The sequence below is a fragment of the Canis lupus genome, chromosome 7, assembly GCF_003254725.2.
Source record: "Canis lupus dingo isolate Sandy chromosome 7, ASM325472v2, whole genome shotgun sequence".
NCBI lineage: Eukaryota > Metazoa > Chordata > Mammalia > Carnivora > Canidae > Canis > Canis lupus.
The window spans coordinates 12,150,899-12,168,189 of NC_064249.1; the positions used below are offsets into that span (position 1 = coordinate 12,150,899).

General features: G+C 40.3%; 1 protein-coding gene across 2 annotated transcripts in view; it reads right to left on the reverse strand.

The window, feature by feature from the left end:
* PTPN14 (protein tyrosine phosphatase non-receptor type 14) overlaps positions 1-17,291 on the reverse strand; it is a 180,363-nt gene that overhangs the window by 147,559 nt on the left and 15,513 nt on the right. The window contains exon 1 of one of the 2 annotated variants that reach the window (XM_035718491.2): positions 3,409-3,802. The exons of the other annotated variant lie outside the window; for it this stretch is intronic. Within the exon in view, the coding sequence (XP_035574384.1) occupies positions 3,409-3,428 (20 nt within the window). The 5' untranslated portion in view covers positions 3,429-3,802. Of the gene's footprint in view, positions 1-3,408; positions 3,803-17,291 lie in introns of those variants that run through there. 2 annotated transcript variants of the gene reach the window in all.

Genomic DNA, 17,291 nt, shown 5'->3' on the forward strand with positions numbered 1-17,291 from the left:
GAAAAACACCAGGAATGCTGGTCGTCTGGACACCAACTCAAACTAAAGGGATTTTAACCTTTGAAGTATAGCTGATTGATATATTTAGCTAAAAAATGACTTGGTCTGGGACCGGAAGCAGCAGAGAAACCTAAAAGGTAGTTGGGGAAACCCGCAAAACAGAGGTGAGAAACTGACAGCCTCCGAGTGCAATAATGCGGCCCACAGCCATTCATTCGTTCATCTGTTCAACAAGCATCCCCTGAGCACCAGCCATAGGCCAGGCGCTGTTCTGGATGCTGGGCATATAGCAGTAAGCAGATTAAAAGCCTCGCTTACGTTTTCATGTTTTGCTCGGCCCAGATAGTTTTAAAATCTGAATGTGTTGCCACTATTTAAAAAATCGAGACGTTTCGCATAAAAATAGATTTCCATTTGCTCTTTAAAAAAAAAATTAAGATCTGATTGCACTGGCCTGAATTTTAGCCTAGCAACAAGGAGCTGGGATTGAAGTGAGTACCCACTGACAGGGAACCACTCTGGTGTGACTACAGGCCTGCTTCATTCATTTATTCTTCCTACCTAGCTGGAGGGGCATTTGAATCTTGAATCTGCACTGGATTTTGTGCTCAGGTTCAAAGTTTGAATTCCACATCTGCCACTGTTAGCTATTTGACTTGCACAAAACTGCCTACCTCCGTTTCCTCATCTGTAAAATGGGGTGACAATAATGGCACCTATTGGGATCCCTGGGTGGCTCAGCGGTTTAGCGCCTGCTTTTGGCCCACGGCGCAATCCTGGAGTCCCGAGATCGAGTCCCACGTCAGGCTCCTGGCATGGAGCCTGCTTCTCCCTCCTCCTGTGTCTCTGCCTCTCTCTCTCTCTATGTCTATCATAAATAAAAAATAAATCTTAAAAAAAAATAACAGCACCTATTTCATAGGGTTGTGACAAAAATTAAATGAGGCGATGTATGCAAAGGCATAGAGCAAGTCCTCATAAAATCCTTGCTATTCTTTTTATTTGTTGCCATGTTTTCACTTTCATTTTCACCATCATCATCATCATTATTACTGCAAGAAAAACAAATATGGAAGGAATTCCAGGACTTACCCAATTGTGAAAGATTCCCTCCTTCACTCCTGGCCCTCAACAGTTTTCCTTTTGTGTTCTTTTTTTTCCCCCCATCTAGAATAATTTGAAGAGTTGACTTAGGAACTCCAGGTAGTCTTTTACCATCTGGACGTTCCCCCAACCACAATTTCCAGAGCAGCAAGCATATTCAGCATATAACTCCAGAGAGCAAAATTAATAATCTGAGCTTGTCTTTGAACAGAAGAAAACACCCCATTTTTAAAAAAAAAACAACAAACCTCATACTTGTTATAGAATCTCAAGCTCTCTGCTGAGATATCATGATTTTAAGGCGTGCTACACACTAGAGCCCCTGCTAGTGCATGAGAAATGCTCCAGGCTCCTCACCCACCAGCCCACAGCCAGACCATCTGAGGAAAGGTTTTTCAATATTGCAAAATGGGCTGAGAGCAGTCATCTGCAGGAGCAAAGCACGAACCAGTGGTCTTCCAACTGAAAAGCTACTCAGGGAATGTGTTAAAATGCAGACTCCAAGGCTCCACCACTAGAGAGTGTGATTCACCTTGTGTGGAGTCCCTTGCAGGAACCCCACCTTTCCTGAGCTCCCTGGCAGGCGGAGCTAGGGCTGGCCAAGATGCCTAAGTGTCCCCACACCTCCAACCTTATACCCGGCCTTGTCTCCCTCACCCCAGCTCAAACCAACTGCTGCACGGTGCTACCCCACTGTGTGAATACCACACACTCGTGTCTCCAAAAAAGATGTGCTGTGTGCCCTCGGGACCCTCATATAACAGAGGATGTGAGCACCAGAACAGGCACTCGAGGCAACAGTGTAAAGTCACATGCTCAGCAGAAACCCTCTTGGGCCTAATGTTCAGAGTCCTGGCAGTGCCCTTGCTCTATGGTCAATAATAATCAAGCATCCGCCTCCTGCCCCATCCATGGCCATGACCAAGGAGCAGAACACACTGCAAAAAAAGAAATCCCTCCTCCCAATGTATCTTCAAACTTAATAAAAGAGACACATGATCCAGGGAATGGCATTTTTTCAATCAATGCCTTTTGGCCAGTCAGCTATCTGAAGAATTTACCTGTTATGTGACTGAGTTTTTTTAAAACTCAGTTCAGCATCTTCATTGCAATTTTAATCCCATAAAACACATTTTATTTCCTTCTCTCAGAAATGTCCTGCTATATCATTGCCCTGGGAAAAGTAACATTTGGGAAAAGACAACTTTCCTGGCCAAAATGACATTGGGCCAATTTTCTCATGTAGGCCTTGTCCTATAGGTGAGAAAGAGGGCTGTGCCCAACTTCCAAAGAAGCTCTTATTATCTGAGTATAATTCTCCTGAACCCCTCCTGCCAAACAATCAAAGCAGAACGTACCCCTCCACCTCTCCCCAGAGGAGTTAGGCTTCCCCCACCCACTCTACTTCCCACCTCCAGGTTCTCAAGAAAACTCTCCCTGTATTGGCACATGCATATGGTGTTAAGCCCAGTCACAAAATAAGAACAGATGAATTGCCTCTTCAGTTTTTTCACTCTTCCCACCCACTTCTGACAGTTAAAGGCATAGTACTAAATGGGTAGAAATAATTTCTGTATGATGTTTGTTTTGTTTTGTTTTTCATGGTGACAGTCTAAGAGGCTGAGGTATGTATACAAAGTGAAAAGTAATTCAAAGCCTGTCAGACTCTCCCTTACTTGCAAGACTGACAGTGACCAATGAAATATGCTGCTGCCCCCGTTGGAACAAGTTTAAAAGAGTCATCACTGCAAAATGTATGCCAGGCAGATATTACATTTGCCAAAACCCCAGCATTCCTGTAAAACAAATGGCTTATTAAGATATGTTGACTTTCCTGCTAGACACCATTTTTGCCGTATCAGCACCAGAACAAAACAAAGACAGAATGTGGCTTGGTAAAGAGTGTTTAAAGTTACCTGTGTCCCTAAATGCTTACCCAGGTAATCCATATTGCTACCAGTCCTATAAATATGTATTTTCTTTGAGGACAGAGTCAAATGGAAACAGAAAAGCCATGTAAGTTTGAAAACACTGGATTAACTTTGATACAAGGAAAAAAAAAAACCCTCAGTGAGACAGGCAGGTACTAAGGATCCCATCTAGAAAAATTCTAATCTTTCCAAATATAAAAGTCACACACATTCCTTTGTTACCATCATATCTCGGCTTAAAAGGAGTTCTCATTCTTTACCACCACCTCCGCCCACCTCCCACCACCCCCGCTCACCCCAAGCACAAGGCATACTGGACTCCTAGCCTCCTCAGTATGCCCTGCATATCCACCACTCTCAAAGCCCATGATACCTCTCTCCTTCTGGAGACATTCTTTCTTCCTGGAGGTCCCGTTCATCCTTCCAGACTCAGATACTTCCTCTTCTGCTAACACGCCTCATACCATCCAGGCAAATGCAATAAGTCCTGCCTTTGCAATATTTTATTCAAAATCATTTATAGAGCAGTCATCAACCCTACATATATACTTCCTTCTGCCTCAGTAGCACTGCCTTGTCCATTCTGTGAAAGCACGATAGGTGCACTAAAATGCTTTTCCCAAAAAAAAGCAGACTTTATGTATGCATTACAAAATACACAATGTTTCTTCCTCTCTGAAACCATTATTGTGCCAAAACTTTAAGGAACCTAAATGGAGGGCGAGCCCTCCCTCAATGGATAGCCCATCAAAACACAGCCCGTCGAGGTTAAGACTAGTAGAAGACAAAGTCAGTCCATCCATCGCATCTAAAGAAGCTGCTTGAAGATCCTGCTGCTGGGTCAACTCACCAAATTTAATGAGGATAACACAGCTGAAATAGCTAAAGAAAGAAATATCACTTAGCCACCCACACCCAAAAATCTTATCACAGCACTCACCAGGAGCCATAAATGAAAAGAGGCAAGAACATAGCAGCAAAGCAAAACATATCTTGCTCTTGAGATGAAATGGGGGGGGGGGGGGGGGTTGGAAGCAGGAAGAGGAGGGCAGGAAAGAAAAGGCTTAAAAATATAAAGCTTATAATAATAAAGTCTTCTAAAAAGGGGACTTAACATATAAAGAATTTATAATAAAATTCCTTTAAAGAAGGAACCATGCTTTGGTATCTTTTCATAACTCCTAACCTACCACTTCCACTTCACCTAGCAGCACAGTAAATTCTCAATAATGATTGCTGGTCTGTAATAAAGAGAAGTAACTTCCTAACATATTTTAATAAGGTCCAGCAACAGTCTGAAAAAGAGAGACATTCAAGTAATAAGAAAATCTTATTTTAGATTCTAAAGCATTCTTATTTGTACAATAGGCTAACACTAAATTATTCTTACTCACTGAATCTACTCTGCCTTGACTTCTGCTAGGTCACAGAGATAATTGCTTATAAAAACAATTTTTCTAGTAGTATATAAAACGAAAGCTCTTCCAAATTAACTTGGATTATTAATATTCACACAAAGAGTTTAACCCTCCTACCCCATGAAATCTTTTATTTGAGATATAAAAAGGCAGAGCAGTCAGGTAGGAATTAGAGGTCGGCCCACGGTTTGGTAGACATGCGACGGGAAGGTGAACAGCAAGGCTTCAGGGAAGGAGACGAGGAAATGAGTATCTATGGACCCCAAGGCTCACCATGTGTCAGAAAATATTATGGACTTCCTACCCAGAGGCCCTGTTCTCTTCCTTTTTAAAAAATTCTCTACAAGCTACACCTCAATCATTCTTTAGTACAGTAACACTAAAAATGGCAACACTAAGGTTTCAGAATGCCCCCGACTTTAAACCCAACTGTGGTAGGCAATGACATCAAGTCATCAAGTCTAGTACAAGAGAAGATACAGAATGCCTTAGGAATGATGCAAGAGAAGGTTTGGGTAGGAAAGGTTCAAGAAAAAGAACTGAGAATTTTCAGCAAAACAGAATTCTAAGACTTCAGGATGGCGGGAATCTGAAAGCAAAATGGCAGGCAGTTCAGCTGCGGGTGGGAAGAACAGGAGTACAATCCCATTCCTCATCACATCCACCCACGTCCACAGCACCAGAGATCCTCATGGTCATCCTTCCATGGCGGGAACAGAAGAGCAGGCTAAATGTACTCTACAGGTCCCTTCCACTGCCCACTTTTACTGTTCTGCATGCCTCATAGACTTTCCTCCATCACTCTGACTTGTTGAGTTTATTGGGATCGGTCTTGTGATTCAGAGGCCTGTAAATAAATACAAAACATTTCACCAGTTCACTCGAATGTTTTACTGCCTGACCTCCTGCTTGGAGGTTACACATGGAGCTGATGAAAAGAATGTCATCAGCATTCTTTTCTACCCACCTGAACTAAATTGTTATTTACCCCAGGCTAGCATCTCTTGAAAGGGCACTAAAATGCCTGCCTTGCTTTTTATAACACAGCGGGGAAAATAAAGCAGATTCACAACGGCTACCAGGTCCACATGTCATTTCAGAGAGAATTTTAGGGGGGAAAAAGAGTCATCTGTTTTCCTAACTTGAGAGTGAAGTTTATCTTTGAAAGTGGCAGTTGAAAAAAGAAAAAAATGTAGCTAGGTACAATTTAAAAAATAGTTTTGCTGAAAAGGCATTAATCAGGGGTGCCTGGGTGGCTCAGTAAGTTAAGTGTCTGGCTCTTGATTTCAGCTCAGCTCATGATCTCAGGTCATGAGATCGAACCTGCTGTCAGGCTCTGCGCTAAGCATGGAGCCTGGTTCTCTCTCACCTCTGACTGCCCTTCCCCTGCTCATGTTCTCTGTCTCTCTCTCTCTCTCAAAAAAAAAAAAAAAAAAAAAAAAAAAAAAAGGCATTAAAGGCATCAATCGGTGCAAAGTTCATGGTATACATGGCTTGTTAACAGTGCCAATAGATTGTATGTATGTAACTTGCTTTCATAAACTATTTAATAATCCCTTAATTAGCATCAAAAAAAAGGACTTCTTAGTCCCCTATTTTAGCTCTGCCACAGGAAAGAACTTTTTGAAGAGACAAGTACAACTAAAAGAGCAGATCCCTAACTTCTATAAAAAGCATATATAGGGATCCCTGGGTGGCTCAGCGGTTTACACCTGCCTTTGGCCCAGGGCGCAATCCTGGAGTCCCGGGATCGAGTCCCACGTCAGGCTCCTGGCATGGAGCCTGCTTCTCCCTCCTCCTGTGTCTCTGCCTCTCTCTATATATATCTATCATAAATAAATCAATAAATAAATCAATAAATAAATCTTTAAAAAAAAGCATGTATAAATACTAATAACTACATGACGGTTAAATAAATAGGAACAAAAGAGAATGAGAAAAGTTCAGTAAGAAAATCTTTTTTTTTTCTTTTTTTTTTTTTTTTTTTAAGATTTTACTTACTCACTCATGAGAGACACAGCAAGAGAGAGAAGCAGGCTCCCTGCAGGGAGACCGATGTGGGACTCAATCCCAGGACTCCAGGATCACGCCCTAGGCCGAAGGCAGGCACTCAACCGCTCAGCCACCCAGGCATCCCAGGAGGAAAATCTTTTAAAGGTGGTAAAATAAACAGAAGAAGTATGGGCAACAGTGATCTAGCATGTGTTCCCCCGATTTGTCAGAGGCACCTAAAGACCATGTTTTGTAAGATTTGTCTTCTTTATATTTAATTTGCAAAAAAAAAAAAAAAAAAATACATAAATAAATTGAGAGCTTAGAGGATCTTTTTTTTTTTTCACAAGTTTGAGAGATTTCATATCAGTAATGTAGCAACTAAGATTCAAAACTAGCTTTCATTAAATACCAATTTGGGGGTTGGTACGATCATTACTAAGGCAAGCTTTAGATTAAACAAGTGTCTCCTTTTCAAAAAGGGTAACTTGCAAAATGATCGATCAACAGCTAAATCAACAGACTCAAATAATAATTATTATTTTAGATTTTATCTATTTATTCATGAGAGACACAGAGAGAGAGGCAGAGACATAGGCAGAGGGAGAAGCAGGCTTTCTGTGAGGAGCCCGATGTGGGACTCAATCCCAGAACGCCAGGATCACAACCTGAGCCAAAGGTAGATGCTCAAATGCTTAGCCACCCAGGTGCCCCTCAAATAATTATGTTAAGAATACAAACATCTAGACCAGTAGAATGTAACACATGCTTTATATCAGGTTCTGAAACAAATTTGCTTTCCTAATTACATTTGTCTTAGAACAGCATAAAAAAAATAGTTAAGATTCCTGAATCCTGTACCAAATAGTGCTAAGTGCGGATACCGGATTCTAGGCTGTTTTAAATAAAGAACATGGAAAGTGTATACGAAGACCACCAAAAAGGAAAAAAGAAGAGGAAGGGGGAGGAGGAATGATGAGAAAGCTGCAAAAACTTTACTTGTAAACAAAAGATCACTAATTGTGAAAATAAACGTCATGGCGCTTTTAGTGATTCACTGTGCAACTTTATGTTTAACACTTAATAAAATTGCAGGTGATATCAATTACATTTTAAATGCTGCCAAGACAAGGCCAAGAGGGAAAAGGAAGCAGCCAGTAGGTCCAATAAGAAGCAGGGAGGGGCACCTGGATGGCAAAATCGGGTAAGCGTCTGACTCCTGGTTTCAGCTCAGGTCATGATCTCAGGGTAATGAGATCAAGCCCTGGGTCACACTCTGCCTCAGCACAGAGTGGCTTAAGTTCTCTCTCTCTCTGCCTTTACCCCTCCCCCAAGCCCGCATGCACTCCCTCACACACATTCTCTCTTTAAAAAATCTTTGAAAAAAAAAAAAAGCAGGGAAACACCAACTTAAAAAAATTTTTAATTGCAATGGTGATCAGGAGGCAACTATGTTCCAAAATAATGAAAATTAATTCTGCTTTTTAAGATTCAATCATATGTATGAGGCCTCTAAGCATATAGAAGACTAATAAACTATAATCCTTGGGTGATTTTGGCATTTGCACAATATAGGATCTACAGGGACTGGTATGATCCATTTTTATAGAGGCAGGGACCTTGGACCTTGCATCCAAAGGTCAACATAATCTTTCATAGGAACACATCTGTTTCCCTACTCTGCCTCCCCTAAATTCCCATTTTCCTCACGCATATCTTATTGGTAGTCTTTCCTAACCAAGAATGAACCCAAGGGCAAGCACTGTAACTGAATCCGTGGATTTGACAGCTGAGGACCCTGTGGGCAGTTTCCGAGAGGCCTCCAGGGGGATGGGAGCCCAGGTGTCCAGTGGCATTTCCTTAGCAGCTGGCCCCAGGAACATTGGCCACCATGATAAAGCCTGGTGCCCTTCCTCTTGCTGAGTCTCTTGCCTCAAACTCTGGTCACTGGGCATAGAGCTGGGGATCTCTTTTTGCACTGAAATACTATTTAAAAAGAGTAGCTTCATTCCATAGTATGCTACCTAAGAGAAATGGGCTTTCACCAGCTAGCTGAGAACTTAGGCATGGATTCTATAGGAAAATCAATTTCTGGTTCCAGGATAATTGACTCACAAACTTCTGTACCATTCCTTGATAAAAGGAGACTAGAAGTGGAAGATAAAAGGAGACTAGAAGTGGAAACAGTATGTGTGTTTCAAGGCAGTAAAAGCAAAAAAGAGCAATTTGCATCAATAAAAACAAACTGCACTGTGTGTCTGTTTTCATCTGTGTGTCTAGAACGAAAAAAATACAGAGTTTTGGTTAAATTAAAATCCAGTTAAAGTGGAGAGTAGGCAACTTAAGGTATGCTTTTAAAAATATGAAAGGAGGGATGTCTTAGCGGCTCAGTTAAGCATCTGCCTTTGGCTCAGGTCATGATCCCAACATTCTGGAATCAAACCCTAAGTCAGTCTCTCTGATCAGCAGGGGAAATTGCTTCTGCCTTTTCCCCTCCCCATCTCAAATAAATAAATAAATAACATCTTTAAATAAATATACAAAAGGATTCAAAATATAATAGGATAAAAGGAAAGATACCAAATATACTACAAAAATCTTTTTTTTTTTTTTTCCAGAAAACAGGAGTCCTTCCCTCACTGTGGGGGATACCTTCCAAGATCTTCAGGGGATGTCTGAAACCTCCAGATAGCACTGAACCCTATATATACCATGTTTTTTTCCTATACATACATACCTGTGATAAAGTTTAATTTATAAATTAGAAACAGTAAGAGATTAACACAATAATAATAAAACAGAGCAATTATAATTCACTGCAATAAAAGTTATGTGAATGTGGTCTGTCTCTCCAAATATCCTTTTAGATCATGCTTACCCTTCTTCTTCTTCTTGTGATATGAGATGATAAAATGTCTGAGATGAAGTCAGGTGAACGACATGGCCTTTGTGATGTAGGGTTAGCCTACTACTAACCTTCTGAGGATGAGTCAGAAGGAGGATCATCTGCTTCCAGACCGTGTATGACTGTGACTTCAGATAAAGGAGGACTACTGTATGCTCCCATCCGGCAACCTGTATATAAAAACATTCTCCCTATTTGGATATCAAGGACCCATCTCCCAATCTTGTTTTCTCTCTCGTCCATCATACACAGCTTTCTAGACTGGAGATTTCCAGCCTAGAATCTGAAACACCCCTGAGTGTCTCAAAGTATTTCAAAATAAGTTATGAAATTCTCAAAACAAATCAATGTAATAAGCATTTGCTATTAAAGAAATCTGCAGTGTAGGGTGTCAAGAAACCCAAAACCCTGGAGATGATGTTACAATTCTCAAAAGGATGCAAATCACAGCTCAGCAGAAGCCAAAGAGGCACATATGTGACATACAGCAACCTACAAACTCTTTCAAGATGAGCATGGTAAACAGCAATATCATTAAGTCTCTGCCAAGAGATCTGAAAGTCATAAATAAAAATTAAAAAAAAAAAAAAAAAGGGGATCCCTGGGTGGCGCAGCGGTTTGGCGCCTGCCTTTGGCCCAGGGCGCAATCCTGGAGACCCAGGATCGAATCCCACGTCGGGCTCCCGGTGCATGGAGCCTGCTTCTCCCTCTGCCTGTGTCTCTGCCTCTCTCTCTTTCTCTCTTTGTGACTATCATAAATAAATAAAAATTAAAAAAAAAATGAAAGTCATGCCACACAGTCATGAAGGTAATGTTTTGCAGAGGGCAATGGACGGACAGAAGGGTACGTATCCTTTTCCACAGGATGGAGACTTCTGCTGTTTACCCAAGTCACCTCACCCCAGTCCTTGCCTCTCTGACAGGGCAACACCTGATACGCCCTAGAGTTAGCTCCACCACCCCAGTGAAGCTCTGAAAATACATCCCAACAAGATCAACATTAATTTAAATGAATGTTATAACAAGTATATTACATACATTACAACCCCATTTTTCACAGGGACGCTCAGAGGTAAATGCCACAGAAACATGGAAATGAACTATCACTACCAAAAAAAGTATGTTAAATCTAAGATTTAAATATGCGCCTTGAGTCTATTCCTGTACAAAAATGAATCAGACAACCAGCAGTTTCTTCTGAGAAGAGAAACAGCACAGAGGCTTCCTTCTTTGCTCTGACCACAAATTCAACCGCAGGGTTGAAACAAAAAGTTTTCTAGAACTCCTGAATTTTCAGAGAAGTGTGGCGTTTAGGAACCTAAGGAATCCGATTCTATTAGACCAACTAACTCATGAAGAAGACAAGGAAACTGAGTCACGAGTGGCTAAGTAACTTGCCTAAAACCAAAATAGCTAATTAGTAGCAGAACGAGGGACTCAGGTTTCTGGAATTCCACAGGAGTGCCCTTTCCACTGTACCACGTGGGGGGTCATGGGGGATGGCTGGAGAGCTTGCAAAAATTCAAAATGGACGTGGCCCATTACACATCTGCCCAGAGTGGTTTCATCTTACATGGCCTAAGGGGACTCTCATGTAACAAGCTAGAGTCACTTCATAATAGTGCTGCCTTTTTTAATGCGTAATGGCTTTTTTTTTTTTAGACCTATGTGTGATCAAAGTGATTAAAATCAAGTTGGAATTCAAGTGTACACATACCAACAATAATCCAAATACCATTCAAAGAAGTCACTGTTTGGCTTTCTAGGTCAAATCGTAATTTACGGAAAAAATATCCATATGATGGATATTTTAATGGATCCATTTACCAGTAAAACTTATTTAATGAATCCATTACCAGTAAAAAAAAGGCCACGATAGGGCAGCCCTGGTGGCTCAGCAGTTCAGCGCCACCTTCAGCCCAGGGTATGATCCTGGAGACCAGGGATCGAGTCCCATTTCGGGCTCCCTGTGTGAAGCCTGCTTCTCCCTCTGCCTGGGTCTCTGCCTCTCTCTCTCTCTGTGTCTTTCATGAATAAATAAATTTAAAATCTTAAAAAAAAAAAAAAAAAGGCCACGATAAGGAGACTACCTTTAAAATCTATTCAGAAAGGAAAAAGTAAAACAAGACAAAATTAGGGAGACCAACCGTTAAGACTCTTCACAGGAATCACAGGAAACAAACTGAGGGTCACTGGAGGGGGGAATGGGGGAATGGGGTCACTGGGTGATGGATGTTAAGGGGGGGGTCATGTGATGTAATGAGCACTGGGTGTTACATAAGACTGTTGAATCGCTGACCTCCACCTCTGAAACTAGTAATATATGTTAACTAATTGAATTTAAATTAAAAAACAAAGAATCTGTTTAGTTAAGGATGTCAGGTCCCCAAATACTAAAAGAAAGAAATAGAGACAGCTAGCTTTAGTAGAGAAGTTCTTTGAGCACTGCTCCCAGAAATAAAATACAGCAATGAGAGGACCCAAGACTATGCCTCACCACTGACTGAGTCAGACACAGCAGAGAAGAAGTGGAACTGTGACTGGCAGAAAGTTAGAAAATCCAGGGGAATTTTATTATTATTTTATTTTATTTTATTTTATTTTATTTTATTTTATTATTTTATGCCTAGGATATGTGGAAGAAATGATGGGGGAGTAGAACATCAGAAGAAAAGAAAGTTAATGAAGTAGTAGAGAGCAGGTGATGTAAACAGGGAAGGCAAAATGGTGCACTTTATCCAAGAGGACAGCAGGAAAGGCCCTACCATCAGGGGAGGAAAGCTTCAATCAAGACACGAGAATCAGAATAGGTTTTCAGGACATCTGAAGATTTCTGTCTGGGTGCAAACAGCGGCTTCTGTCTACATATCAGGTCTGGTCTTTTACTTTTCTGCCCATCGAGGAACTTGATTTTAGGAGTTCAATAAGGAGCAACCAATACCAATTGAGAAATTATACTGAGGAGCCTAACTGTCAAGGGGACTCAGCTCATTCTCAACCCAAAAGGTCCAATGTCTGGGCAAATCAGTTTAATACTCAAAAATTCTGAATAAAGGGAATTAAATCACTCTACCTATTGTAATAGGACAAGGCTAGCCTATTCACGATTGACACTTCTGTTGCCTGTTCAGGGTGTCCATTAAACACAAATTACACTTTAAATTCCTCCTCTTTAGCGTTCACTGCTACACACTCCTATCAGCACAATCATATTTCCTTCTAGCAGTTATATCCGTGATTCTGAATAGTCATGTACTTTAAAAATGGACTGGATTTTACAGCAACACAGAAAAGCATGCCGAGATACACCTAACCAATCACAATCAAGCAGAAAAATCTAATAGGTAGATGGGAAAAGCAGTTAAGCAGCGATTGCAATCTTTGGGCCAAATGCAATCTAGTGGTTTTTAATTTTTTTCTCTTCATAGCTTCCACCCCCCAAAAAAAACCCCTGTAAAAATATATATAAAAATCAGTAAAGTGCATACAAAGATGAATGGTTATATACTGGAAATGCTAACACTGATAAGCACTTCTTCCTAAAGCTCAAGAACTTAATTTACTGAGCAACTTCTGAGGACCAATCATGGAATAAAAGACTCTGACATCAAGTCAATAATATGCTAGTGATATTTAGTATTAATCCATAAAACAAAACAATGACTAAATATGAACTTCATAAATTATAAAATATGGTAGCAGATTGGGCAAATCTTGGAAAGGTGGTTTTGCCAACAAAAAACATAAAAATGTGTGCATTATTTCCTGTGATGCACTACTGTTTCTCCTGGGAATTCAACCTAAAAGAATACTCCAAAAGATGAAGGACACTACATGACAAAAATGTTAATAGCATTTTACTTATAATAACCAAAAACTCCGGAAATAACTCAAATAATCAACAAATAGAAATTGCTAACATATTAACTCAGTGAATTAATCATACAGCTGTTAAATTTATATATACATGAGGACTGTATAGAAACAAGAAAAGTATAAATATACGTGGGGGAAAAGAAGAGAAAAAAGTATTCTCTCAACACATTATTCTATTTGAATATTATTCTATACATAGAACATGATTATAGTTATATAGTTAGCAGAAAGTTTAAAAAGAATATATAATACAGTGGCTATGCTTAAGTGGTAGGATCATTAGTGCCAAGTTTATTGACACATTTCAAAAACCAAAGCATGGTTGTTTTAAAAAATGGGCTTCAGTGTGATATCCACACACGTTAAAGTTAAGAATTATGGGTGCTAATCCTTATGTCATGGATATCTCATCACAAGCAAAGTATGAAGTTGTGAGACCAAAGTTCTCAAGAGAGCAAAGAAGAAGGGACGATGATGGGTCACTCACGAGATGGCTACGCAAAAAAATGCACTTGTATTTGACAAGTGAGGCACAAGCAAGTCAGTGTATAAGACCTACACTTTCCTTGGGGGATCTGCAGCAAGGAGACATGAGGGAAATGAACTTGGGTTTTCCCACTTCCCTCCTTACAAACAACCTCAAATAACTCGTGGACATCAGCAAACATTCACTAATTACTATGTGATAAATAACAGATTAGAAGAACCATAAATTTGGCCTATGTCTACAAAAGTTGTGGGCTGCACTGAACATTCAGTGATGGTTAAAGACAAAGTCAGATGGATGCAGGTATAGTCATCAGCCTCCCTAGGTAAATAACCACAACCTGTTGCCTGACCATAACTCATCAGGTTAAGCCACACTGTCAGTCCATTCAGCTGACACAATGCAAATACCACAGACTGGGTAGTTTATAAACAACAGAAATTTATCGCTCACAGATCTGGTGGCTAGAAGTCTGAGATTAGGATAGCAGCATGGTCTGGTGGGGGCCCTTTTCCAGATCACAAACTTCTTGCTGTATCCTCAAATGGCAGAAGGGACCAGGGAACTCTCTGAAGTCTCTCTTATAAGTGCACTAATCTCATTCATGAGAGCCCCACACTCATGACCTAATCACCTCCCAAAAGCCACATACGAATTGGGGGTGTGGGAGCATATCCCAGTACCAGGTTAAGTGGATCCCACTGGTAGGCCAACCTTTAGGCTTGGAGGGAAGTAAAATGGAAGAGGAGGAAGAAAGTACTAGGGGGTGGAACAGGGTAACTCTAACTGATATGGGTCCCAGAGGTGGGACCATCAAACCAGACTTAAAAGCCATATACACGTATAATGCATTTTATACCCTTAGCCTCAATTCTCCCAAACACAAAATTGAGTGAAGCAGAACACATAGCAGGTGCAAGCACTCCTTTTCTCTTCAAAGTTCTAAGCAGCTTAAGAAAACATTTACCATGAGCATGACAACCTTCAGGAAGAGCTCAGTAGTAACTTTTTTATCAATTCAACCTAGGTATGTAATGATTCCGTACAAACCAGCATCCTGTTTCACTGCACTGATTTTTTTTGAAGATTTTATTTAATCATGAGAGACACAGAGAGAGAGGCAGAGGCATAGGCAGAGGGAGAAGCAGGCTCCCTGTGGGGAGCATGATGCAGGACTTGATCCCAGGACCCCGGGATCACGATTTGAGCCAAAGGCAGACACAACCACTGAGCTACCCAGGTGCCCCTACTGCACTGATTTTTAAAAGTCTCTGTAATTACTTGGCTTCTTTTGTATTAACATAAAACACCCTGATTCTCACTTACTTTGAGCCTCAGAATCCAGTTTTCCCAAGCGTATTGCCTATTACAAAATCAAAACTTCATAAGCCAATGAGTCCTTGTCTTCCAAAAAAATTTGCCAAGAATTCCCAGAAGACTTACACAAAGAACGTAAATTGAAATAAGAAATCATTTCAGGAACAGAAACTCAAAGACTAATCTATTCAAATTCCTATGTCTTCAACAACTAATCTGAGTCTTAATTCACACTATTAACATCCTAAATACTTTTAACATTCTGCAGTCAGCAACTACTACTATTCAAATAAACTCTGCTTCACACACGGATGTCTGCTTCACATATCTTGCTTCTCCCACACTCGGGCTTGCTTCCCACTGAGCTGTAATATTTCTTACAAGCTTTACCAAGCTGTGTCTCAAAACACAGAGAATGGGTTTCTCAGTTCAGGGGATTTTTGACATTCCTCTGCTAAATGAGGTGGGAGGCATTTGCACTCCAGTAGTAGTTGCAAAATCCAGCTATCATCCCCAAATCCCAGCACCACTTACCATCCCAACACTGTCTCTGTCTCTCTCTGTCTATTCTGTCTATAGACTCTGGGTTGAGTGGCCTAAGGATTTCTCTTATCTGCCCTGTAAGTCTTCTTGCTTTTGCTGTGAGATCTCAGAGCTTTTCATGAAGAAATATAACCAAGGATATTTATGGGTAGGTCTAGATACCGTTATTTCCAAGCAGAAGCCAAGGACAAGCATACCCAGCAGGCAACATGGCACTTGTAAAGTAAACCAAGTGAGAGGATACAGTTGGTAATAAAAAGTTTTATTTTACAGTTTGAGGGGGGAAACTACAGGAAGGGCTGGTTCTTAGGTTTCAACTGGTATTTTCTGCTATATAAACCATACAGTAACGGGGCATCTGAAAACCATGGAATTAAACCTATCCAATGTTAGGCAACAGGATAATAATAAATCTCTCTCCTAAGACTTTAAAATATGCAACAAAATTCAGCAATATAAGTAGGTTCAGCCATTTACCCAGTTCCATAGTAGCTATTACTATGATTTGATTCAAAGATAACAGTGATAAAACCTCAAATCAAATGTGTATTCTTTTCAATCACTGTTTTAACATAAGATGTATTTAAGACACAGTCTACTCAGAAAAATATGAGTCCAAGGAAACAGAAAGCATGAAAATGAGCACTTTTTTTTTACAATGTCTTTCATAAACTGGGAAAGAAAATTATAGATTGTTTTATTGTTTTACTCAGCTAACTAGATGAATAACAAAATCTGTTCTAAAAGTTTTTGTTTTAAGATACCACCTTTAGTCGAGAACACCAACAAAATGAAAATTTCAAAACCCAGCACTAGCAGAATATAAGGAAATACTTAAATATTAATGATGGCACGATAAACTGATAGGCTTTCTAGAGAGCAATCTGGCTGCATGTAACAATATCTACAAGCAATTCATGCTCCCTGACTCAGATAACCTACTTTGGAAACTACATCCCAAGAAAATAATCTCCAAATAAATAAATGTAATTTATTCAACAGTGTTTTAGGACAATGCTATTTACCATTGTTACAACCGGAAACAATCCAAATACCAAACCATTAGGAAATGGTTAAATCAATGATGGAATAAAAGATGGGATTACTGATGCCAACCCTTTGCTCCCTTCCTGTAATGTACCCCTTCACATCCCAGGGACTCGCCTGGGAATCCTGTGGGGTGAGTGTAGGTCCCTAAATCATTGGGTTTTTGGCTTGGCCATGTGATAATATACTTCGGCAAATTGGACATGAGGAGACAACATATTTGCCACCTCTTATGCAGCTTTATTTTTTATTTTTTTGGGTTACGCAGCTGCTTTAAAATGGGACTGCATGCTTCTCACTATATTCCTGCGCTTAGCCATGAGCACAGCATGTCCCAGATGGGGGCTGTCCCTTGGCCTGGGTTTCTGAGTGCGAAGACAATGGAGCACCACCATACCCAGTCAAGCCACTAAGAGCTGTGGCACATCCACAGCACTCACATAACATGGACAAGCAACAAACACTTGCTGTTTAAAGCCACTAAGTTGTTGGGACCCTATTGTTACCATAGCAAGAACTATGAAAATATAATAGTCATCAAAATATGGCAAATTATCGGAAAAAATATTTGAAAAAAGTTTGGTAAAAAGTAAAAGACAAGAATAAGAAGCAGATACTGATGACATCTAGAAAAAATAAGGCAGGCCAACAGGCACCAGAAATTAACTTAG